This window comes from Vicugna pacos, chromosome 18 (genome assembly GCF_048564905.1).
Source record: "Vicugna pacos chromosome 18, VicPac4, whole genome shotgun sequence".
Taxonomy (NCBI): domain Eukaryota; kingdom Metazoa; phylum Chordata; class Mammalia; order Artiodactyla; family Camelidae; genus Vicugna; species Vicugna pacos.
In genome coordinates, this window is record NC_133004.1 from 22,167,298 (window position 1) to 22,190,647 (window position 23,350).

At 53.2% G+C, this 23,350-nt stretch overlaps 1 protein-coding gene across 1 annotated transcript; it reads right to left on the bottom strand.

Annotated features, from left to right (window-relative positions):
* Positions 1-7,906: 7,906 nt before the first annotated feature.
* TFAP4 (transcription factor AP-4) lies at positions 7,907-19,573 on the bottom strand. The gene is made up of 7 exons (XM_031686989.2): positions 19,208-19,573; positions 12,100-12,265; positions 11,895-11,993; positions 11,303-11,473; positions 10,527-10,667; positions 9,764-9,919; positions 7,907-8,967 (listed from the first exon to the last, which is right to left on the bottom strand). The coding sequence occupies exons 1-7, from the start codon at positions 19,294-19,296 to the stop codon at positions 8,773-8,775; spliced, it is 1,017 nt and encodes a 338-aa protein (XP_031542849.1). The 5' UTR covers positions 19,297-19,573; the 3' UTR covers positions 7,907-8,772.
* Between the last annotated feature and the right edge of the window lie 3,777 nt (positions 19,574-23,350).

Below are 23,350 nucleotides of genomic sequence, written 5' to 3' on the forward strand. Positions count from 1 at the left end.
AATTCTGCCTTCAGACTACAGACTGCAACATCGACTTGCCTGACTTTCCAGACTGCCGGCCTCCCAACAGTGGATTTCCGACTTTCTGCACAACCTCCCTCTGCGAATACACATCCCACTGGCTCTGTTTCTTGAGAGACCCTGACTGACACACTGACACTGAATCTTCCAATCCATGTTCAGGGCTGGGGGAGCTCCCTGTGAGGGAGGAGGCAGCGCTCAGTCACAAGAGAGAAACGGACTTCGAAGCCAGCGGAGCATCTGCTCTCAGAGACTTCGCACGGACGAGAGGCAGGATGTCACCATCTCACAGTGGAGCCCGAGGCTCAGGGCTGAAGGGATATCTTCAACATTACCAACTAGGAACAGAGCTGCTGGGTTGGAACCTAGATCTGCCTGCCTCACAAACCCGTGGCTTCTCCCATCCATCAGGTGACCTCCATCTGGGGAGGAGAGGAATCAGCACATTGGGGCAGAGGGTGGAGCACTGGGGGGCAGGGCGTGGAGAACAGACAGACGTCAGGGGAACCACAGTAACACAAACCAGGCAGACAGGGAAGAGTGAGCCCAGCACTGCTTAAAGGGTTAACTGCATTTGATTTAAAGACGCCCTGTTTGGCTCAGACAGATCCTTGTACATCCGTGGTCACAGCCGAGATGATGCACAACAGCCAAAAGGTGAAAACAGCCCAGGGGCCCATCAGCAGATGAATGGATAAACCAAATGTGGCCTCCCCATACAAGGGGATATTATTCAGCCATCACAGAAAAATGAACTTCTACCACGGGCCACAACACGGATAAACCCTGAACACGGATAAACCCTGAACACCTTATGCTGAGTGAAACAAAGGATAATGTATCAGTTTGCTGGGGCTGCAGTAAAGCCAGTATCAAAGCAAGTGTCACAAGAAAGCGAGTCACATGTATTTTCTGGTTTCCCAGTACATAAAAGGTTATGTTTACATTATCCTGTCGTCCACTAAGTGTGCAACAGCATTGTGTCTAAAAAACCCAAAGTACACACCTTAATTAAAAATACTTTATTGCTTAAAAATAAATGCTAACCATCATCGGAGACTTCAGCAAGTCATGATTCTTTGTGCAGTAGTAACATCAAAGATCACGGATCACAGATCACCGTAACAAATACAATAATGATGAAAAACTTTGAAATATTATGAGAATTACCAAAATGTGACCCAGAGACAAGAAGTAAGCAAATGCTGTTGGAAAAATGGCACTAACAGACTTGCTCGAGGCAGGGTGGTCACAAACCTTCAGTCTGTGAAAAATTCTATTAAGTGAATGCATAGAGACAGAAAGGAGATAAGAGGTTCCCAGGGATGGGTGCAGGGGTGAACAGGGAGTTAATGTTTAATGGGTACAGAGTTTCTATTTAGAATGATGAAAAAGTTGTGTAGATGGATGGTAGTGATGGTCGCATGGCATTATGAATGTACTTAATGCCACTGAACTGTACACTAAAAACAGTAATTTTTATGTTAAATATAGATATATTTTTACCACCACTTTTAAAAATTGGAAAATAAAAGAAGACACTCTGTTTGGAAAATGAGAGAGATTAAAAAGGAGGGTCAACAATCCCACTCCTGGGCATATATCCAAAGGGAACCTTAATTCAAAAGACACCTGCATCCCCATGTTCACAGCAGCACTATTTACAGTAGCCAAGACATGGAAACAACCTAAATGTCCATCAACAGATGACTGCATAAAGAAGTTGTAGTATATTTATACAATGGAATACTACTCAGCCATAAAAAAGAATAAAATAATGCCATTTGCAGCAACATGGATGGACCTGGAGAATGTCATTCTAAGTGAAGTAAGTCAGAAAGAGAAAGAAAAATACCATACGATATTACTCATATGTGGAGTCTGAAAAAAAAGACAAATATATTTATATATAGAACAGAAACATAGAATACAGACTTGTGGTTGCCAGTGGGGAGGTAGATGGGAAGGGATAAACTGGGAGTTCAAGATTTTCAGATACTGACTGGTATATATAAAATAAACAAGTTTATACTGTACAGCACAGAGAAATATATTCAATATCTTGTAGTAGCTCATGGTGAAAAAGAATATGAAAATGAATATATGTATATTCATGTATGACTGAAGCATGGTGCCGTACACCAGAAACTGACACAACACTGTAAACTGACTATACCTCAGTAAAAAAAGAAAGAAAGAACCTGAAACACTGAGAGACTAAATAAATTGTCTAAATTCACAAAAAAAAGAAAAAAAAAAGGCTCGACTTAATGGAAGATAAACTCTCAGGTCATCAGTTCCTAAGCAGACTTTACTTAGCCCCAGGAAACCTCCACACTGGTTTCACCCCCCAGTCACCCACCACTGCTGCCTTTCCAGAGCGAGGACCTCATCTTTCCCAGACTCAGTCTTTCGACAGAAGCTGCCAGAGCCCTCAGCCTAAGGGTCCTCACCCTCAAAGGGTTCGGGCCCTCTTTGGCAAGCGACTCACTAGATATTTCCACACCTCAAACAGTTCCTCGAGGGCTGGGAAATCCAAGTCAGACCCAGACAACGCAGGCTCCAGTGTCTGGACCTGTTCCAGACTCAACATGAACAGTGGGGCAAGAAGCCTTCACCAAGAGGACTCTCTCCTTTACACCAGGAATTAGAGGCCATCCCCCTTAGAAGGACCCAAATTTCCACCCAGTGCAGGAACCCCCCTGCAGTAACTGACAGAGATCTCTGCTTGAACACCTCCAGTGACAGGGAACTCACTACCAGAGGGCACTAACTCTGCTGTTTTGACTACGATGTTGTGAGGCCCACAGCTAGCCTCAGTGCTCAGATCTCCTCCCCCAGCCCCGCCACCTCCGCTGACCTCAAACAAGTGGCCCCCCCATTAACCCTAAGTGCCTGTCAACCCCAGCATGATTTCTTCTCCCTACAAGGGAACAGATTTTCCTCAATTCCCTTTCTGAATCTTCAGAGCATCCTCTTTATCTCCCACCGGGCGAGAGGCAACTGGAGAGAGACAGCTAATCTCTGGAACGTGTACAGCACCCGGGCCTCCTCCAGTCACTTTGCTGTTTCCTCTTTAATTTGATCCTGAGGCCGCCATGGAGACAGGCTGCAGCAGCCGGGGGAAACTGTGACCCAGGCCCCCTAATTCAGGAAACTCTGCAGCTGTCACTCTGAGCTTCTTTTCAACACCAGGGGCGTGGAGTGGGGGAGGGCCGGCTTGGGGAGCACATTCCTTTCTACAGCTGCCGGATTTAGGGCCCATCTTGCCCCCACCACCCCCAATCCTACCCCCTCCTCTCGGTCAGCACACGCTCATGTCAATCAACACAGAAACCTGCAACTCAGCAGGGCAAGAGAAGAGAGGGGACCCAGGCAGGGGACAGCACGAGCCCCACCCCCAGCCCAGGACTTACAGGGCAAGGGAGGGCAAGCAGAACTCCAGTGAGAGTGAAAAAGACAGATGTCACCAGGACATTAGCACCCAGGAAAGCACAGCAGGACCAAGAAGGGACAGTGGGATGGGCTCGAGTGGGACAGGGGAGAGCCAGAGACAACAAAATCTGAGGCTAAGCCAGCCAGCTCCAAAAGGTGGCTGGAGGATTTGCATGTGCTTTATGTACTGGTCTGCAGCCAGTTAACCAACCCCTAAGGAGGCCAAGGTCACAGGAAGGCGCCCCTCTCACCTTTGTGCTAGACAGCCCTTCAAACCTGTCACAGGACTGGGGCAACTGCTCTACTGCCAGGGATGACCCCGAATCAGAACACAAGCAGCATTTATTGATCATAACGCACCTTGTAGCAGAGGAGCACGAAGATGGCGCTTAAATATTCATAAAGTACAGCAGGAAAGCAAGAACTGGAAGTAATAGGAGCTGAAAATCGCACAAAGGCAGGCACACAAAATGGAGCCATTCTTAAGGCCGATACAAAAGCAAAGGGCACTCAAAACGTAAGTCCTCCCACGTGTGTAACTTGATCACTTGCCAATTCCCGGTGTCCTTAAAATAAGAACAAACCAACTGTACAGGAGAAGTGAAATTATTTCTGCTACTGAGACTCGACAGGAATTTCTTCTGAGGATCTTCATAAAGAGGACACGGTGTAATGCGATGACCCCTGGGATCAGAGCAGACGTACATCTCCCATGAGGTTTAATCTCTTAATAAACACCCTTAAAATAGGGTCAGGGAGGCCACCAGGAACCAAGAAGGCCCAGACCCCTTCCAAAGAAACCACCACCAAAGACAGTCAGTGGCACATGCTTAGAATGTTTCTCAGGGCTGGGGGATATAGCTCAGTGGTAGAGCTCATGCTTAGCGTGCATGAGGTCCTGGGTTCAGTTCCCAGTAACAACAAAAAACGTCCCTCCTCCTCCACTGACAGTTTACCACCCCACACGCCAGTGGCAGAATCAACAGCCTGGCACATTTGGGAGACAGTACCTATTAAAATATATTCATAACAGCCATAAGTTGGAAACAACCTAAATGTCCATCGTTAGGTGACTGGCTAAACAAACTGTGGTATATTCATATAATGCAGTATGCTTAGCAATAAGAATGAACAAACTGCTGATATATAAAAACATACATGAATCTCAGAGAATTATATTAGGAGACGCCAGACAAAAAGAGCATTGTATATACTGTACAATTCGTATGAAGATCTAAAATAAGCAAAACGAATCTACAATGATAGAAATTAAAACCATGGTGAGGTTCCACTCTACACCTATCAGATTGTTTGGTGGGGGGGCGGGGGTAGGGATATAAAATAATCTGACAATATCAAGTGCTGTTGAGACGATGCAGAACAACTCCAATTCTCAAAAACTGCTGCTGCAAAACGGGATACAACTGTACACACACATACATGAGTGAGAGCAAGTAAAACATAAAATCTGAATAAGCCCTGTGGCCTGCACCGAAAGCAACTACCCCTGGTTTCCATGTTGTAGTTTAGGTATGCAAGATGTTAGCACTGAGGGAGGCTGGGTGAACAGCGGACAGGACTTCCCTGTACATCTCTACAATTATTTCCAAATTCAAAATAAAAGTCTTAAAAAATAAACCACTTAAGGGCTTGGTGGGTGCTGGCAACTTGGATGTATAATCAGTTTGTGAAAACTCACGGAGCTAAACACATCGGTTATAAGCCCTCTTGTAGTATACGTTATACTTCAATAAAAAGGTTTTCAAAACAGGTTTTGTTGAACACTGCATTGATCGTGTCTCTCCTAGACCCTGCCCCTTCACAAAAAATAAAGTCCAAGCTTCCTAGCGTGACCTGGAAGACCTCTACGATCTGCTTCCCACATCTTGTACACTTCTTCATCCTCCAAGGCAGTGTCCACACTGCCCGAAGGACACCGGGCCGTCTGCGTACCCCATGCCTGGCTCCCACGTGCCCCCCATGCAAGGACCCGCGCCGCCCCACTCCTTGTCCAGGACTCCCAGACTCGGCAGAAAGGGAAAATGCGGTATTTCGTGAGTAGTTCCCTACTCACCACCTGTGCTGAAACGACAACGTTTCGGACCCTGTGGGTTAACGTTTTAAGTAAACGTGTTATTAAAATTAATGTCACCTGTTCCTTTCCGACCGCGGCCTCTAGGCCACAGTAAGTCACGTGTGCGGCGCGCCGGACTTCCGCCCGGCAGCGCGGGCGCCACCACCCGGGGCGGAAGAGCGCGCGGGGAAGTGGGAGAGCGCCTCCGCACGGGAGACACGCAGGAGCCGCACATTTGCAGCGTTTGCATGCGGAGCCTGCGTGGGAGTGAGGAGGGGAGCCGCGGGCGGAGAGGGGGCCGCAGGCGGGGCCAGGAGAGCAGTCCGGAGCACGGGGGAGCGCCTGAGGCGCCAAAGAGCATGCGCACCGAGGGACGGGGCGGGGCGAGTCCGGGAAGGGGCGGGGTCGTGGCCGCGCCCCTGACTTCCACCGCCTGCTGGTGAGACCGCCTATGGTCGCTGGGCGCGCCACAGGTCGAAGGAGGGGTTATGCCTCAGGCCCCGCCCCCGGGCCCCCACTGTGACCTATAGGAACTGAGCAGTCCCGCAGGCACCAGTAGGAGGCGGAGCCTCCGCCCTTGCTGGGCCAGACGTCCTGGTTCCACAGCGCCCTCTGTTGATCCCTTTAGGGGCTGCATGGAAACCGTCGGACGCGTCTTGCACCTAGCCAAAAGGGGTCGCTCTGCTGACCTCGGGAAGGGGTCTCCCTGCCCAAATTCCAGCTAAGCCCCTCCCCTCAAACACGTATTTAGTTTATGTAAATATATCTAGATATACCCAAAGAGAGGAAATTACAGTCATGAGAGAAACTCAAAAAGCTAAATATGTAATATCATATACTGTAAACGGATATTTACACTATAGGACACTTTGGGATAGGGTGTGGTTGCCAGGGTCTGGGTGGACCACAAAGGGACATGGGGGAACACTGGGGATGAAGAAACTCATTTATATCTTGATTGTGGTGATGGTTACACAACTGTATACATTTATCAAAACTCCTACAACCAAAAACTAAAAAGTATGAATTTTACCGAACATAAATTACTTTAATTCTTTTTAAATTCTAAACAACGAAAAGTTGTTAGGGATTCAGAGGGAAGAATGGAGAGAGACTGAACAATGGGTAAGGGGTTCATTTCTGAGTGATAGAAGCGTTCTTGAACTAGACAGAGGTTGCACAGCAGTGTGAATGTAGTAAATGCCACTGAATTGTTATTTTAGTTAGTTAGTTATTGAGAAAATTTAGAGAGAGGTACATTGCATAGATAGGGTGCAGGCTGTCTCAGAAGGCAAGAGAAAGGCCAAGAGGTGCAGGGGTTGGGTGTTTAAAAGTAGATACACACTCCATAGACAGTTTGGGCCATCTTGGAAGGTGAGGGAACAAGAGGGGCCTTATTTTTTTTAAGGTTTTTTTTTTTAAGCTTTTTAGGGGGGAGGGAGGTAATATTTATTTATTTATTTTTAATGAAGGAATTGAAGATTGAATCCCAGACCTCCAGCATGCTAATAAGCATACACTCTACAACTGAGCTGTACCCTCTCCGCTGAATGCTTCACTTTTAAATACTTAATTTTAAGTTATGTGAATTTCACTAAAAAGTACTAAAAAAAAAATGCAGACTCCTGCCTGCCTTTCTATTCAACAAATTCATGTCTAGAGGCATTCATTGTGGGGTGAGATGTGAACCAGCTCTTCAGCTCTGGCCTCAGTCCCCATGTGCCTGTCACATACCAGAGGAAAAGCAGGTCGAGAAAGACATGCTCTAAAGTAGTCTCTGGTCATGAAGAATTAAGAAATTTAAAGAACCAGCTCCATACCAATTAAGCTGCAGTCACCTTGTGCCATTATGATTTCCAACTTTCAGAAGAGAAAACTGAGTCTCAGACATCAAGTGCTTTGCCCAGTTTGGACCTGACCGCTGGCAGACCAACTCCAGGACCTGAGCTCTTAAACACACCATGAGGGAGTGCTCCCTTCCCTTCTATAGATGAGGATACTGAGGTTCAGAGAGGTCACACAAGCTAAGGAAGTGGCAAAGCCTAGTGATCATTCAGGACCCCTGAACATCCTGTGTCCTTTCTCTAGGAGATAGGAACCTATGGTCTGGTTGTTCATTCTCTCCTTGACTCCCATAAAGGAGTTGGGAGCCCCTCATCCCACCCCTAACACCATCTCACATCTCTGCAGAACACCCAGAATCATTTCAGGGAATCTGAGGACCCTGATTGCTCAATCACACCACATGCAAGTTGAGGGAGTCATCATGCTTACCGACATCCAATCCTCCCCAGTGGGCCCAAATAGCAACCCCTACTCTACCCTAGTAAGCCTTTCCCAGCTCCTTAGGACAGCATGCATCCAGGAGACACAGAATCTAAAAAACAAAGTACAAACTTTATTTTGTTTCTTTATAAAGGCACAGTGGCCTCTTGGTTTTTACCCCCCACTTTCTTAACAAAATATAATAGCTTCTCCTTGAACACAAAAAAAGACCTCAAAATTGTAAAAAACAAAACAACAAAAACCCAAAAAAAAAAAAAAACCAAAACCAAAAAAGAACCAACAACAAACAAAACAAAAAGAGAGAGACAATGACTTTTTTGGGGTGTAAGATGGGAAACCTGGAGGGAGAGGTGAGGGCCCGGAGGTGGTGGAGAGTGGTGGTTCCTAGTGCTGAGACAAGTCGGGGAGGGGAGGGAAGAAGGGCAGCAGCAAACCCCAACCGAGAAGCAACTTAGACCCCCGGACCCTCCTCGGAGAGCCCTGACCCCAGCTGGACCCCCAACCCATGTAAGTGCTTAAAGGAGGAAGAACACCAAAAAGAGGAGGGAAGGGGGGAGTTAAAAACTGACCGTCGTAGGGCTGGCTCTGGGGAGGGCAGAAATACATTGGGGTTTTGTTTGATTTTTTTCCCTGTTCTTAAAAACATGGTTCAATGAAAAAAAATGCTTTTTGGCGGAGAGAGGCCAGGCACCTCAGTGTCCGCTTCCCCAGCCTCCGGGGCCGAGGCCCAGCCCCAGGTGTCCCGGTGCTCCCACGTGCTCCTGCCACCCCAGCCCGGACCTCGGGTTGGGTGGCTTTGCTCAAAGGTCGATTTACAGTATTGAAAAAGAGGTCATAAAAGAGACCCAAATGATGCCGTAATTTTGTAAAAATTCCTCATTCGTTCACCCTCGTCTCTCCCAGTTGCTACCCCGCCCCCTCCAGCCCCCAGAAGGGAGAGGAGGGCTGGGGGGTAGTCAGGGAAGCCCCCCGTTCCCCGCCGGCTCCTCCCGGCTCTGGTCCATGGCGTCGCTGTCCGAGGCCTCTGAATCAGAGGCGGTGTCGGAGGCGTGGGCCTCGGGGCAGCTGCGGACTGGCTTCACGATGACCGCTCGCCGCTGCTCCTCCTCCTGCTCCTGCCTTTCCTGGGTGCCCTCAATGTGCTGGATCGCCTGGGGGAGAGGCTGCAATAAGGATGGCGGGACCACGTGGACAGCCATCTTCCCCACCACCCACAAACAGCCCCCAGAAAGGTCCAGAAGCAAGCCTGGTAAAGCACCAGCCGCCTGCCAGAGTCAGGAGAAACAAATTCTAGAAGCCCTCTGCTGAGCTGAAAACAGCTGGAGGAGAGGACAGTGCCTGGCTGCTTGTAAGTCACAAGTATATTTCATTTATTTGTATATTTCAAAGCCTGTCTGTTCACTTATGGAAGGTCTCTGTTATTAATTTTATGATTCAATTTGTTGGGTTTACATCCAACTTAAATTTCAGGGCTTCATGCACCTCTTTTCTGTTTCAGTGTTTTGGGTTCAGTTGTTTCTTTCTTTGCAGTGTTGTCTCTGCCTGAGACTGGGCACAGCTGTAACTTAAGGACTGATCCTCAGAGCTGATCATCTCTTTTCTTCCTCCTCTTTAGGAGGCTGCCACCTCCACCCACATCCCAGGTCCTGGACCAACCCAAGAGCTGGATGCAGGAACTCTGAAAGCAGGAGGCTCTGAGAACAAAGAACCCGCTCAGCAAACTCCACATGGAGGGAAGGAATGGGGTCTTCCAGGCCATCCTGTTCCCACTCTGCACCCCTCACCCCAGATGCAGAGATGGAGACCCATCTGGCTTCCAGACTTCCTCGCCACAACGCTCAAACCCTGTCTCAATCCCCTCCAGTCTCCCACTTTCTAAAATCCCCTCAAAGGGCCTGTTCCCAGATGATGACTCCCAAATGCTGCCCCCTCCCCAAGCTCAGATACCTGCACGATGGTGTCCAGATTTTGCCGGGATGTAGAAACAGAATTGATGACCGAGGAGGGGCCCATGGTGACGACGTTGATGTGGTGGGAGGGTGGGGGCGCCGGTGCCGGCACGATCACCGTGGGGTGGTGGGTGGGGGCCGGAGTAGGCAGGAGCTACGAGACAGAGGCCCTCAGCCTTTCTCCAAAGGTTCTGGGAGCTGCCCCTTCCCTTCCATCCATCACAGAGGGTGTAGGACTGCCCTCCAAAACCATCTCCCTCTGCCTACTGACTGGAGAGCCTCCACCAACCACTCCAACCCATTAGCCTCCTTCACTCAGTGGGGCTGCCCAGTTTGTGACCCTCTTATTTAAGAAATGAAGAAAAGCCGCCTGGAGAGGGGCTTCCCACTGCCTGAGATTGAGTGGCCCTCCCTCTCCAGAGCCAAGCTGCAGTTCACATCTAATAAATACAGTGGTGATACGGAGTTTAGACTGAATTTAGGCAGCCAGGGTTCAAATTCCTGTAAATCGTTAGGGGTCTTGGGCATGTTATTAAACCTTTCTGGATCTTCATTTCCTCATCAGTAAACTAGGAGTAATAACAGCTCAGGCCTCAAAGGGCTGCTACAAGGATTCAATGTAACAATGTATGCAGGACACCTGAAGTCAGAACCCTCCACATGACCATGACTGATGCCCTGGGTCCACCCTGCCGCACCAATGTTGAGTCTGAGAGAGCCAGCGCAGGCCCAAACAGCCCCTCGGGGAACGTCCTGCTCACCTGGGTCCGCAGGTGCTGCTGCTCCCGCTCCAGCTTCTCCTGGTGCAGCAGCCGCACCTGCTCCTGCTGCTGCTGCAGCTGCACCTGCTGTGCGATCACCTTGAGCTTTTCCGGGTACATATGGGCCTCCAGCGAGCGCACCTGGCGGTTGGAGTGGCAGGATCAGGGACAGGGCCCAGACCACACCCTGCCCCCACCACCACTGCACACGGGGCCCTCAGACTGCCGAGGTCAGTCTCCCTGCTCCTATTCACTCCTGCTGCAAACTCTAGCAGAGACCGCCACCCTCCCCATCCTCGGTGTAGAGACCAAAGTCCTCACCCATAGCCCACCAGGCCTGCCGTGACTCTTCTCACCTCCAGCCATGGTGCTCCCTTCCTGCCTCCCTCTAGCCCCCAGGCCTTTGCCCATGCTGTTTCCTCTACCTGGAGCACCCTTCTCCCCTCTCTGCACCATTAGCTTTGAGACTCACCCTCCCAACCTCGGCTCAGCTACTTTCAGAGTAGCTATGGGGCGGCCTCTCTGAAACCAGTCCAGCACCCTCCTCACCCACTGTTCCCTCATGGCCTTTATCACAGCTGTATGTTTACAATGTGAGATTGTAACTGACTCATTTCCCCCCATGCAGACGGTGACCCCCAAGGGTAGGGACCTGTCTGATTTGCTCCCCAATGGACGCCCCACTCCGAGGCCTGGCACAAAGCAGAAGCTCCTATAAGTAACTGCTCAGAGGGAGGAAAGGAAGAGAGACAGTCTGCATCCCATGCCCGCCTCACCTGCTCCTCCAGCATCATGCGCACTGAGCGCTCCTTGTCCAGCTGCTGCCGGAGCTCGATCATCTCCCGCCGCAGGTCCTCTGCCTTCTCGTCCTCCCAGATGTCCGGCGAGCCAATGCCCTCATCCTTGTCCTCTGCCCGCCGCCGCTTGGGGGATGAGCCGCTCAGCTCCTGGGGACCCCAAGAGGATCGGTGAGTGTGCCGTGACACAGCATATACCACCACCACCGCCAGGGAGGTGGGGAGCTCCGTTAAGATCCCAAAGCTGTCAAACCCAGGTGCACTGGCACTAGGGAGCCCCCTTCTGCAAATCCAGCAGCCAAAGGCCAGAAAGGGAGGCGAATGGATCTGCTTCCCAAAAGCCACCCGGTTCCTTCCAGAGCCCACTCCACTGCCCGTGACTGTTGCTAACCCAGGGTTAGGGCAGGAAGGCAAGTTCCGGAAGTAGGCAAGTCAGTGGGGAGGAAGGGCCCTGTAGACACATCACAGTCCCAAGCCAGCAGTGGGGCCCCGACACGCCCATGCCAGGGAGAGGGAGCCAGGAAGAGGGCACAGGGCGCTAAGGTGACTGGAGGCCTCCACAGGGTGCTACCTGGATAAAGCGCTTGAGCTGTGTATTCTGCTGCAGGAGCCTGGTCTTCTCCTGTTCCAGGGAGAAGATGTATTCCGCTGTCTGCTGGAGAATGGCTGCCTAAGGCCAGTAGGGTCGAGTCAGGAATCCAGACTGACATCGTCTCCCGAATCTCTCCCCTGCTCCAGCCCACCACCTCCTCCAGCAAGTCCTGGCTCTCGCCCACCTTGCTGAGCTTCTCTCCATCTGTGTGTGGGATAAGGGTCTTAAGGGACTGGAAGCCCGCATTGATGCTCTGCATGCGCCTCCGCTCGTTGCTGTTGGCGATCTCCCGCCGAATCCGCCGCTCCTGGTCCCGCTGAGTCTCAGGCGTCAGTGGAATGTTGGCAAGGCTGCGGGGAGGACAGGGACAGGCTCAGGCTAGGTGCCCTCTGTGCCCGGCCCCCAACCTCCAGAGGGACCTGAGTGTAACTTGCATCCCTCCAGCTACACAAGATACCAGCTCTCTGATGCCTACACCCCCAGCAGATAGGGGGGTGATGGAGTAGTGTGCTGGCCAGCAGGTCTGAGTAGGACCCAGAAACCCACATGGCTAAGAATCTCTGTGATTCGGATGCAGGTGGCCTCAGATGATAATGACCCGAGACACCTGCTCTTGGGATACCTCTGAACTCCTTGCTATGCATCTGGACCCCCTCCTTCAGGGTTGCAGGCTTGAGAACTGAGGAAGATATCCCTCTTCCCTTCCCATCCACACAGCCGCAAGCTCAGACATAAGCCTCCAGCCCGGCCCTAGACCATGCGCTAAGACTTCAAGGACAAGACAGGTACCACTCACTCCAGGAAGAGGACCAGGCCAGCATCCCCTGAAGCTCTCCCCCTAGCCCACCCACCCTGTAGCAGAGAAGTGGGGCTCCCAGAATGCAGTAGGCAATGTTATTGCCTATTATGTGATTGCATCTTGCAGGAGCGGCAGCCAGTGGGGTGAGAGAGAAGGCAGCCAGCAGAAGGGGGCGAGGCTGCGGGCGGAGAGGCGTTGGCGGGAGGCAGAGACAGCAGCGGGGGCCCATTGCCACCACTCCTGAGGGGTGGGCCTGTGTGTGGCCTCGAGGAGGCACACTCCCCTTCCAGGCCCTCTCCTGCAACTCCCCCATCCCTGGCCTGATGGCTTCCAGATGCTAGGCTCCCAGAAGAGGCCACCAGCCCCACCCAAAGCCACAGCCCCGGCTTCTTCCTGAGGGGCCCTCCCGGGATGCCTGGTCCAGGCCTGGGCCAAGGTAACTCACACCCCTGGGTCTGTGGGGAATGGGGAGAGGACTCTGGGCAGCCTTGTTCCAGGGAGGGGAGGCCTGGGTTCAGAGAGGTGCCCATCCCCAGGCAGAAAGGAGTCTTCTCGGAAACCCAGGAGGGGAACACATCTGCAACAGCTGGAGACTGCTGAGGCCTTCCCTGACCCCCCAGCCCACCTCATCTGCCCCACCTCAGCTCCCTGAGGGACCCTCACTCACCCCTGCCTCTTCCTGGGTCTTGACCTCCTCTCCTGTCAGAGAGGGTGGTCAGCTGGGGGTAGGCCGGGAGTAGGCTCTGCATCAGCCACTGCTGGGGGTCCACAGACAAGCCCTCTCCTCCACTGGCCCCCCCAAGAGCTCCCTGGACCCCCTCCCCCAAGATACAGTTCCCTCGCAGCCCTGGAAAGGGGATCCATGACCACCATTTACAAATGGGACTTAAGGCTCAGAGCACAAGGAACACAGTTTTAGGGTCCTGGGCACCTGGCCCCCCTACTTCTGGGCACCTCACTTCTCCCAGCTTCCCTGCCCCTGCACTGGAGGTGACAGGGCAGTAGATGGCCCGCCTGCTCTTTGCAGAGGGAGGAGGGCGAGTGGGCATCAGAACGGAGCCCAGGATACTGGGCCTGGCAGTGCTCTCCAGATCTGCTTGGGCGAGTGGATTAAAGAGATGGGGAGAGATGTCCCCAGAAAGCCAAGTCACCAGGTGACTGAGATCTGTTTAGGGGCATCCCCACCCCCCACCCCAGGAGAGGTACGGAGAGAGGACCCCTCCTCACCCAGTCCCTGGGTCCCTCCTGGTGATGCCCAAAGGCCAGAGCTGACCAGAGTGACAAAGGGTCAAAAAGGAGCCCCATCTCCACCCCGGCCCCCCAAGTGGTGGCCCTTCCAGAAGGCCCATCTGGAGAGCCTAGCAACAGAGTTATTGTTTTAAAAAGTCTTTTGAATTCTTAATATAATGTGCTAAGGACTCACTTTGCTGGAATTCTCTCACTGAAGGTCTCACTCTTCACCTGAGTTAAGCAGGCTTATGGGATGAGGAAGGACACAGGGCCTCAGGAAGGGAAGAGCTACAATAAATGCTGGGGCTGGGATTTGAACCCTGATCCCAGAGCCCTGCTTACCCACAGGGCAGAGGGGGCTCTGCACCATCCCACAGAGCCAGACGCCCTGAAGGACAGGTGACAGTTACCCCTGTAGAAAGGACTGAGCACAGGAACACTGGTGTGCACTGCTGTTGTGTTAGTTCCTATTTCCATTCACAGAACTTTTAATATTTTTCCGTCTGACTCCCATGGACACCCAGTTGGGTGGCTGCGTTGCGATGAGGAGTCCAGGGTTCTCGGAAGGGAAGTGACATGTCCAAGGTCAAGGAGCCACACCAGGGCACCCCAGGCACCTGCAGGTGCCAAATACACGCTCTCCTCCCCCACCTGCTGGTGGCACTCTCTACTGGGCCCTGCCTGAAGCCTCAAGAGGCAGCATCCTGCCCCTCCTGACAAATGGTGGGACAGGACAAGGCCCAGAAGTGACTTGCCCAAGGTCACACCATGACAGCACTTCCAACCCCCACTGCCCCCTAGCCAAATCCCACCAACACTCCAGGCTGAAACCAGAACTCACGCCCCACCTCCCACCAGCCAGTTCATCTGCCCATGAAACCTCAGTCCTGGGGAACCAACCCTCAGCCCCTCCCTTCTCCCCAGGGTGCTTATGAGCTGGGGAGACACCAAAGGAGACCATAGGATCCAAAGCATGAAAGCTCCAGCCCAGAAGTTCTCAGAAGGAAGGGGCCAGGTGTCCAGGCAGGGAGCAAGGGCCTGCTCATCCTGGCTCTTCCAAATGTTCCCTCCTGTCCCCTTCACCACAAGTCCCTAAGCCCAGCCTCCTCGTTCTGGAATCATATGCTGATTAATCTCGTGCAGACTTCAGTCCCAAAAATCAGACCTCCACCCCGAGCCACAGTTCCTCAAAGGGACTTGGGCTGCCACCAAGACCAACTCACCTAAATAGCCCTGAAGTTTCTTTAACAAAATGCAGACTAACCAGGGGTTGATTGGTGGAATCATGGCTAACCAGGGGTTCTGATCACTGACCAACCAGGGGCTCCTATAAAGGATGGCTAATTAGCATCTCCAGCTGCTACTGTACTAAATGAAGGAGACGTTTCTACAAATGTCTGCAAGCTTCTTATATTTCTTTCTGTGTTCTGCAGAACTAAACATGTTCACAGTCATTGTAAGGTTCTCCACATCAACTTCGGACCCCCCAGGGGAACAGTATGGCTGGTCAACTGCCACTGTCTCTCACTCCTCTCCCTCCCTGAGAGCCCTCAGCCAGCCAGTCTCCTGGGGCTGGACAGCCAATGGCCAAGGAACAGTTTGCAGATCAGCCTCAGGTGCCAAAAACCAGAGCTACCGCCCTCCACTACCAGGATACCCCCAGGACAATGCCCCCTGGAATAATGCCGGCATCCCAACCAGAGGATCAGGGGCAGGGAGCACCCTTTTCAAGTCTAGATCCCAGCCTGCCCCGACTGGCTGGCCTGAGGGCAAAGGGCTATCTCCTATTTCCCATAGCCCTGCCCAGCTCCAGCCTCAAAGTTAGCCATTGAGAACTCTCATTTCACACTGCCCCAAAGTTACGCACCCACCTGCTACTCAATGTCTACACACTCGGAGGTGGGAAAGCCCACACGGGGTTTCTCCCATTCACCAAAAGGAGGAAAGGAGGGAGGAAGATGACCCTCTCACCAAGGATGCCCAAGGCCCCCACCCTTCTCTCTGCAGCAGGTACTAAAGCAGCCTGGGGCCCTCCCCCATCCCCACTGCTTCTACCCATACCACCAGCCTCACACCTGCCCTTGGTCCCAGAACAAATCTCACACAGGCTGTTCCCATCAGAAACACTCCTCCCCACGGCTTCTACAGCCCTTTAGAGGGAGCCCTGAACTGGGTTCAAGTGGAAACTCCAGCCTTGCCACTTACTAGCTGGAACCCCAAGCTTAGCCACCTCATCTCTGGAAACCTCAGTTTCCCCATCTATAAAACAGGGGAATACTGCCTCACTTCATAGAGTCGTGGTGAAGTTTAAAAGAGATGGAGGAGAAAAAAACAGGAGGGGAGAGAGATTGTGGATAACAGGATGCCTTGTTTTTCCAGAGTTTGTACCCAGGATTCCAGGAGAACCCATGGATCTAAGGAAACCGACAAGACCCTTTAGCACCATGAGACTTGGAGCTCTTGAAACAGGGGCAAGTTCTAGTTCATTCAATCCCAGCACAAGGTGGATGCGCGTAAGTTACGAGGGGCCTTGTAAATACGAGATCGGGGATTCAACACACACTCCAAAGCCCCTAATTGTTCTCTAACTCTTTCTGAGGGGAGCTGGTCTCTTTCCTCCCCACTGCATACAGTAGGTAAACTCTTTTAGACCAGCATGGTCCCACTTTTAAGAACTTGAGGGGGAAGGGTATAGCTCAAGAGGTAGAGCGCATGCTCAGCACGCAAGAAGTCCCAGGTTCAATCCCCCGTACCTCCTCCAAGCGGAAATCAATGAAGAAACCTAATTACCTCCCCCTCAGAAAGAACTTGAATGCTATTTTAACAGCTACCAGGAACTTTTCATATGCAGAGCCAAACTTCACAGGTGCTCCATTTTACGGAGGCTGAAAGCAGTTAGGTGACAGGTCTAAAGCCACACAGCTTGTGTGGGCGCCCCTGTGGGGTACGACCCCCACTGGACAGTATGGTCCCTTCTGGTAGATCTGGGAGATGGAGGAGAAAGGCAAGGAGTCCTGCTAGTCAGAGGAATGAAGCAAAGTCCACCAGCCTGAGAAGCGAGTATATCCGGCCAGAAGGTCCCGCCCAAACCACGCTCAATCCTGGACAGGTCTCCTACCTCATCCAGCACCTCCTCCTGAAACGAACAAATCCAGAGGCCCCAGCTCCACACCCAGCACCTGGGCCGACAACTGTCTCACAGCTTGGCAGGCTGAGCAGTCCCCCTGCCCAACCCTGGAGCATGTAGCCCCTAGGGGACTGCTGAACTCCAAAGAGGGGCTTGGAACAGAAAAGAGTGAAGCCAGAGTCCTAGGGGGCTGGAAGAGAATATAGCCAAGGTCCAGGCCGGGCCACCAGAGGGTTGCCTAGTGCTAAGTCTGCCTGGGGTCAGGCCCACACTGTCCTCTCCAGCTTCTGGAGCAGCTCAGTCCACTTCCTCACCGCCCAGCCCACTCTGAGCAACCAGCAGCTCAGCATAAGAGCAGGACTCTGGGAAAAGGGTTCAAGTTCCAGCCCCATCACTTACCCTACCTGTTCCCACACAGAAATCATATAGCCACTTAATTCAGAGGAAGATTGTGACAATTCATTGAGAAAAACCTAGCAAAACGAGTCCCTACAACGTATTAAGAGCTCCAGATTTTTTTTTTTTTTTTTTTTTTTTTTTTTGCTGATTACAGCTGAGCACTCCAGGTGGACTTCAGGGGAAAGGCCAGCACTCAGGGCAGCCCTGCTGACTGCCAACCACCTTGAACTTGAGTAGTTAACATGGGAGCCCTGGGGTAGGGAAGTGTGTACACGTGTGCAGCAACCTTCCCCCAAACTTCTTTCTGCAGCCTCTGGTGTCCACCAGCCTGGGCCACACCAGCCTGGGCCACACCGCCCGCGGCTCCTCCTACCTCAATCCCCGCCTTGCCTGCCCAGGGCGGTAGAGCACGTGGCCGCAGCTCTGGGGAGCCATTTCGTTCCTAGAGCAGCACGGTAGGAGAGGCCACAGATCCCAAACTTGGACACGCAGAGAACACCCTACGCAGCACCGCCGTCCCGTGGTATATATGTTCAATATGCAGATGTCCAGGCCCTTCTCCTAGCGATCGGTATTGCGGGCATGTGCATTTTAGCAAGTACCCAGGTCTGTTCGGGTGTGGGTGGTGCGCTAACCCATCACTCTTCAGTTAAGGATAGATCTGGAGCAACCCGGGCCAAACTTAGAAAGTGGCTCCTGGAGAGGGCCGCCAACCTCAGACCACCCACCCACCCCGCTGGGCAACCGACGCTTTCGGTTTACGGCTGAGGGGAGGGGTGAAAGACAGGAAAGTTTGCTGCGGAGACCCAGGTGCGGCGGACAGCCGCCTAGTGAGGCTAGAGGTGGCCTATGGGGCCCCGATTCCCCAAAAGCCCCAGCAACCCGGCCTGCATCGCCCACCCAGCCAGCGGTGGCCGAGCTTTGTGCGGGGAGAGCGTGGCCGCGGCGCGCCTACAACTCCCACAATGCCGCACCGACGGGGCGCGGAGAACTACAGCTCCCGGGAGGCGGCGCGCGGAGGTCCGCCTACTCCAAGAGGGCTGCAGAGTCACGTCCAGGCCTCTCTAGTAAACAGCGCCCGGGCGCGGACGACGAACGAGCGGGCGGCCGCCAACGTGCCCGGGTTCGCGGCGCTCCTGGCAGCCGCGCCGGCCCCTCGGGTCCCGCCCACCCCACACCCCCACTCCAGCATGCCCCCCGACCCCGCTGCAGCCCTGCTCCCTGCAAACACTCACACCACCCAGCTCCCCGCCCCCCCCCCCGCGCCCGGAGCCGCGGCGTGGCTGCATTGTAGCTGCCTGCGCCATGGCCCCACGCGCGCCCGGGGCCCCCCAGACCCCCTTGGAGGGGGGGCGCTCAGAGAGCGATGAAGGAGGGAGAGGAAGGAAGCGCCGCGGGAGGGGGGAGGAGGAAGCGCGGGGGGGAAAGCCACCAGCACCAAGCATGGCCGGGACTGCTGCAGAACCACGTGGGTCTGTTTGCAATTTACAAACGTCGCGACTCGCCCGCCTGCAGCGGACAAAAGTGACCAGGGCCGCTCGGGTCCCTCATGTTCTGAGGGAGGAGGGTCCCCGGGCGGCCGGAGCCCGGCACGCGGGGCTGCAGCCGCCCCAGCGGCTAAGAAAGGCGAGAGGGTCCGCGGCTCGGGCCATGCGTGCGCACACGCGCGCCCGCCCGGGCGGGCTGGCCAGGGGCTGCAATCGTGGGAAGGGGGTGAGGGGGAGGAGGAGTACACACCTACAGAGCCCTCCTATCACTTCTTTCTCTGTTTTCCTGAAATGTTGCAAAGAGGGCACCTTCTGAGTGGGCACCATGAAATACTCCATAGCGATCGGCCCCCCTCCTCTGCACGAGCCAGGTCCCGCGGTCCGCCGGAGAATGCAAGATGAAAATCCGAATCAAAGGGCAGCGCCGGACGGAGGTGCAGAATCGGCCGGTCCCAGATGCTGGCGGCGGCGGCGGCGAGGGGAGGGAGGCGGGCGGGAGGGGCGGGAGGGAGGTCTCTCCGGCCTGCCTCCCCGGGCGTGTGTATGTGTGTGCGCGCGCGTGTGTGTGTGTGTGTGTGTGTGTGTGTGTGTGTGTTTGCAGCTGATCAGATGTCTGTTTCAAGGCGGGAAACAGCTGGTGAAAACTCAGCACTCCCCCGGCCTCCTTCCGCGGAGTAAGGAATTGCATGTAAACAAAGGACTATTTGCAGCGCCCCCCGGGCGGCGCGAGGCCGGGGCGAAAAGGGCGCGGGCCCCCGGGCGTGGGAGGCAGCCAAGGTCTGCGGGCCTACCCCCAGGCTTGGGGTGCGGGGGCTGCTGGCTGGCTCGGGGGGCGCGGCGTGAATGGAGCGAGCTGCGGCCGAGCTACATGCGCCACTATGGGTGATGAGGTCCATCAGCTGACAGGTTGGCAAGCGTAGCAAAAAAAAAAAAAAAAAAAAAAAGGCAGCCACCGCGAGGGAGCCCAGCCCGTGCGCCGGAGGTCCGGCGGGGTCTGCCCGGTGCAGGGTTTAAGAACTCGGCGGCCTTTGCGGGACGGGGGCGCGCAGCTGGGCCCGGCGAAGGTGGTTTGGGGTACTGCTCGGGGATTTTTCTTTTTCATGGTTGCAACTGCACGGAGAGGAGCCGCTCTGGCGCGTTCCCTCCGAGCCCAGGGCCCCCTGGAAACTTGCGTCACAGCCACCGCTTCCCACATGTAACTTGGGGCCGACTTCAGAGGCTGGTCAGCCCCCTCCCTCACTCCCTCCCTGCCCCGTTGCCCGCCTCTAGCCGTCCGCCTGGGCTCCAGAGCCTGGGAATCCCAGAGCTGGGGAGGGGAGGGTAAAGGGGGCGCGCCGGGCGCCTGGGATCCTGGGGCTGCCTTAGGAAGCAGGGGCCCCGGCGGGGAGGGAAGGGTGGAGGCAGGCCAGGACAGCAGCGGCCCGGGAGGCAGGCTGCCAGCACCAGCAGGAGGTCTAGTGGCTGCTGCCGGGTCCCCTCCAATCCCCTCTTGCTTTACCCCTCCGCTGGGAGGCTGGACAGCGGGAGGCCCGCCCCACCTTGGCCTGGGCTGGCAGAAGGCTGTCCCTTCCCATTCATGGCGAAGCCAGTGCGGCACTTGCTCCTCCGCCAGGGTGCGCCCTCTACTAGAGGTGAAGGCCTGGGACGGGGGTGGGAGGGACGCTGTGACCGTGAGCTTCCGTCCCCGCTTTCCGCGTCCCCTCCCCTGACTCCTGGAGGTTGGCCCCTGGCTCAGGAAGACCGCGCCTGCCTTGGAATGTCCTCCCTCCTGCCCACCGCCTTTCCAAATCCCATCCGCCTTCCAAGTTCCGCCCAAATCGCGCCTCTTAATTGAAATACTCCTACTGATAACAAGGATTATTGTTATTATTAGGAAATGTTATTGTTATTAGATATTTCAAGCATCTTGTAGATGCCTAGCAGTTTTGCGCAATTGTTTTCCCATCCTTAAAGTAAGCTGTTGGGCTGTTTCTTTAAAGTGCGGATCCTGAACCATGTAACATCACAGTCCCTGGGAGGCTTCACTCTGGGGACAGGAATGATGACACCTGGGGACAACATAGGATACAGGGCCACACAACTGTATACAACGTCCACAGGGCCTGAGTGAATGAACAAATGAGAAATGGGTCTACCCCTTGCTTTCTTCTCCTACAGAAATGCCTTGACCCAGCCTGAGCCTGGTCCTGTGAGCACACTGTCACTCAGATTGGCCTCCCCTTTCTGTCAAAGGCGCCTTCTCATCTAGAGCCCTCTGCTGTCTCAGATGCACAAACCCAAACCCCCTCTGCCCTGGCTCAGCTGCTCCTGCCCCGAGGGCTGAAATACCATCACTGCCCCCACTGCCCCCCTCCAACGCTCTCCCATCACTTACCCACTTCACGACAGTAGCACAAGAAGCCCCCAAACTCTGGGCCATTTTCCATTCCCTGTATACTCCATACACCCCTTAGTCCGATCCACTCTCCCTCCCTTCCCAACTCCTAAACTCGGGCCACTGTGTCCTCTGGAGCCCTCAGAGGGTGTTCAGCAAAATCCCCTTGATCCTCAGCTCCTGACTTGCCCCCTCACCTTCTTGCTCTAAATTAGGCATCAGCAAACTTTTTCTGTAAATGGCACGTAAAAGTTATTTGTATTAGTTTCCTATTGCTACTGTCACAAACCACCATAAACTTAGTGGCTGAAAGCAACACAAATTCATTCTTGGGTACTCAGAAGTCCACGTGGGTTATTTTGGGCTAAAATCAAGATGTCAGCAGAGCTGCATTCCTTCTGAAGGTTCTAGGGTAGAATCCGTTTGCTCCCCTCTTCCAGCTTCTAGAGGCTGCCTGCATTTCTTGGCTCCTGGCCCCTTCTTCCACCTCCAAAGTGCATGGCTCCAGCTGCTTCTGTCCTCATACCTCCTTCTCTGACTCTGACCCCCACTGTCATCCTTGTATGATGACCTTGGGCCCACGCAGATAAGCCAGAATAATTTCCCCACCTCACAATCCTTAATTATATCTTCAAAGCCCCTTTTGCCATGCAAGGTGACTTATTCACAGGTTCGGGGATTAGGATATGAACATCTTGGGAGCCATTTTTCTGTCTACCATACCATCATTAGTTCATGGGTCACAAAACCTGGCAAAGGTTACGATGTGCCCCATCAATTCCACTCCTAGGTATATATGCAAAAGCCTGGAAACAGGGACTCAAACAGATAATCATATACCAGTATTCACAGCAGCATTATTCGCAATAGCCCAAAGGTGAAAACCACTCAGGATCCATCAGTGGTTAAAGAGATACCCAAAATGTGGTCTATCCATACAAGGGAATATTATTCAGCCTTAAAAAGGACTGAAGTTTTGTTAAATACTAAAGCATGGATGAACCCTGTAAACATGATGCTAAGTGAAGGAAACCAGATACAAAAAAAGTTACATGTTGTATGATTCCAATTCTGTGAAATATCTAGAACAGGCAAATTCATAGAGATAGAAAGTAGGTAAGAGTTTACCAGGGGCTAGGGGGAGGGGAGGTGGGGAGCAATTGCTTAACAGTTATGGAGTTCCTGTTCACCGTGATGGAAACTTTCAGAAATAGTGATTCACAACATTGTGAATATAATTAATGCAACTGAATTGCACACTTTGTTTTTTATAACTTTTTTTTTTAATGGAGGAACTGGGGATTGAACCCAGGACCTTGTGCATGCTAAGCATGTGCTCTACCACTGAGCTATACCCACCCCTCTGAATTGTATACTTTAAAATGGCAAATTTTATGTTATATATATTGTAGCACAGTAAAAAAAAATGTTTAAAAGAAATGGTCGGTAGGCTGGATCTGACCCATGGGCTGTGGTTTGACGGACCCCATTAATCCGACCAATGCCTTTCTCCTTATCTTCTCACTTCCCTCCCATCCAGCTTAGATTTCACAGCTCACCAATATAGTCACCTTGCATGCACTCTCCCTTGTGAGCCCAAGCCCCCACCTGCCCTGCTTCTGTCCCCTGGAGCTGAACAGTGCTGAGGAAAGGAAACCCCACAACCTGGCTGACTGCTCTTGTTTTTAATTGCTGGACCAAGGTCCTTAAGTGGCTCTTTGGGGCAGCTGGTGATACCTTCATCTTGCCCTGGTCCATCCTCCCTCCCACCTTTTCCTCTCTCCTCAAGACCTCTGTCACCTCCTCTCCCTTCTCACTCTCAGCTGATGACCTCATGTCCTGTTTCTCTGAGAAAATAGAAACAAGAAGGAGAGGAATTCCACACGGTCCGGTCATCACCTCTGCCTTCCTGCCTGTACCTGAATTTTGCCCTCTGACCTGTGTCTGGATGAGTGTCCATGCTCTGTCAGTGTATGGAGGATGTGTATTAATCAAAGATGTCTCTCAGTCAGCTGTCTC

What these genes read in the sequence shown, in the direction of transcription:
- TFAP4 (XM_031686989.2), bottom strand. Translation starts at nt 19,296, where the DNA reads ATGGAGTATTTCATGGTGCCCACTCAGAAGGTGCCCTCTTTGCAACAT. An exon ending in ATGGAGAGAAGCTCAGCAAG is followed by an intron (nt 11,994 to 12,099) that starts GTGGGCGAGAGC and finishes TACTGGCCTTAG; the next exon opens with GCAGCCATTCTCCAGCAGAC. An exon ending in AGCAGCACCTGCGGACCCAG is followed by an intron (nt 9,920 to 10,526) that starts GTGAGCAGGACG and finishes TCTGTCTCGTAG; the next exon opens with CTCCTGCCTACTCCGGCCCC.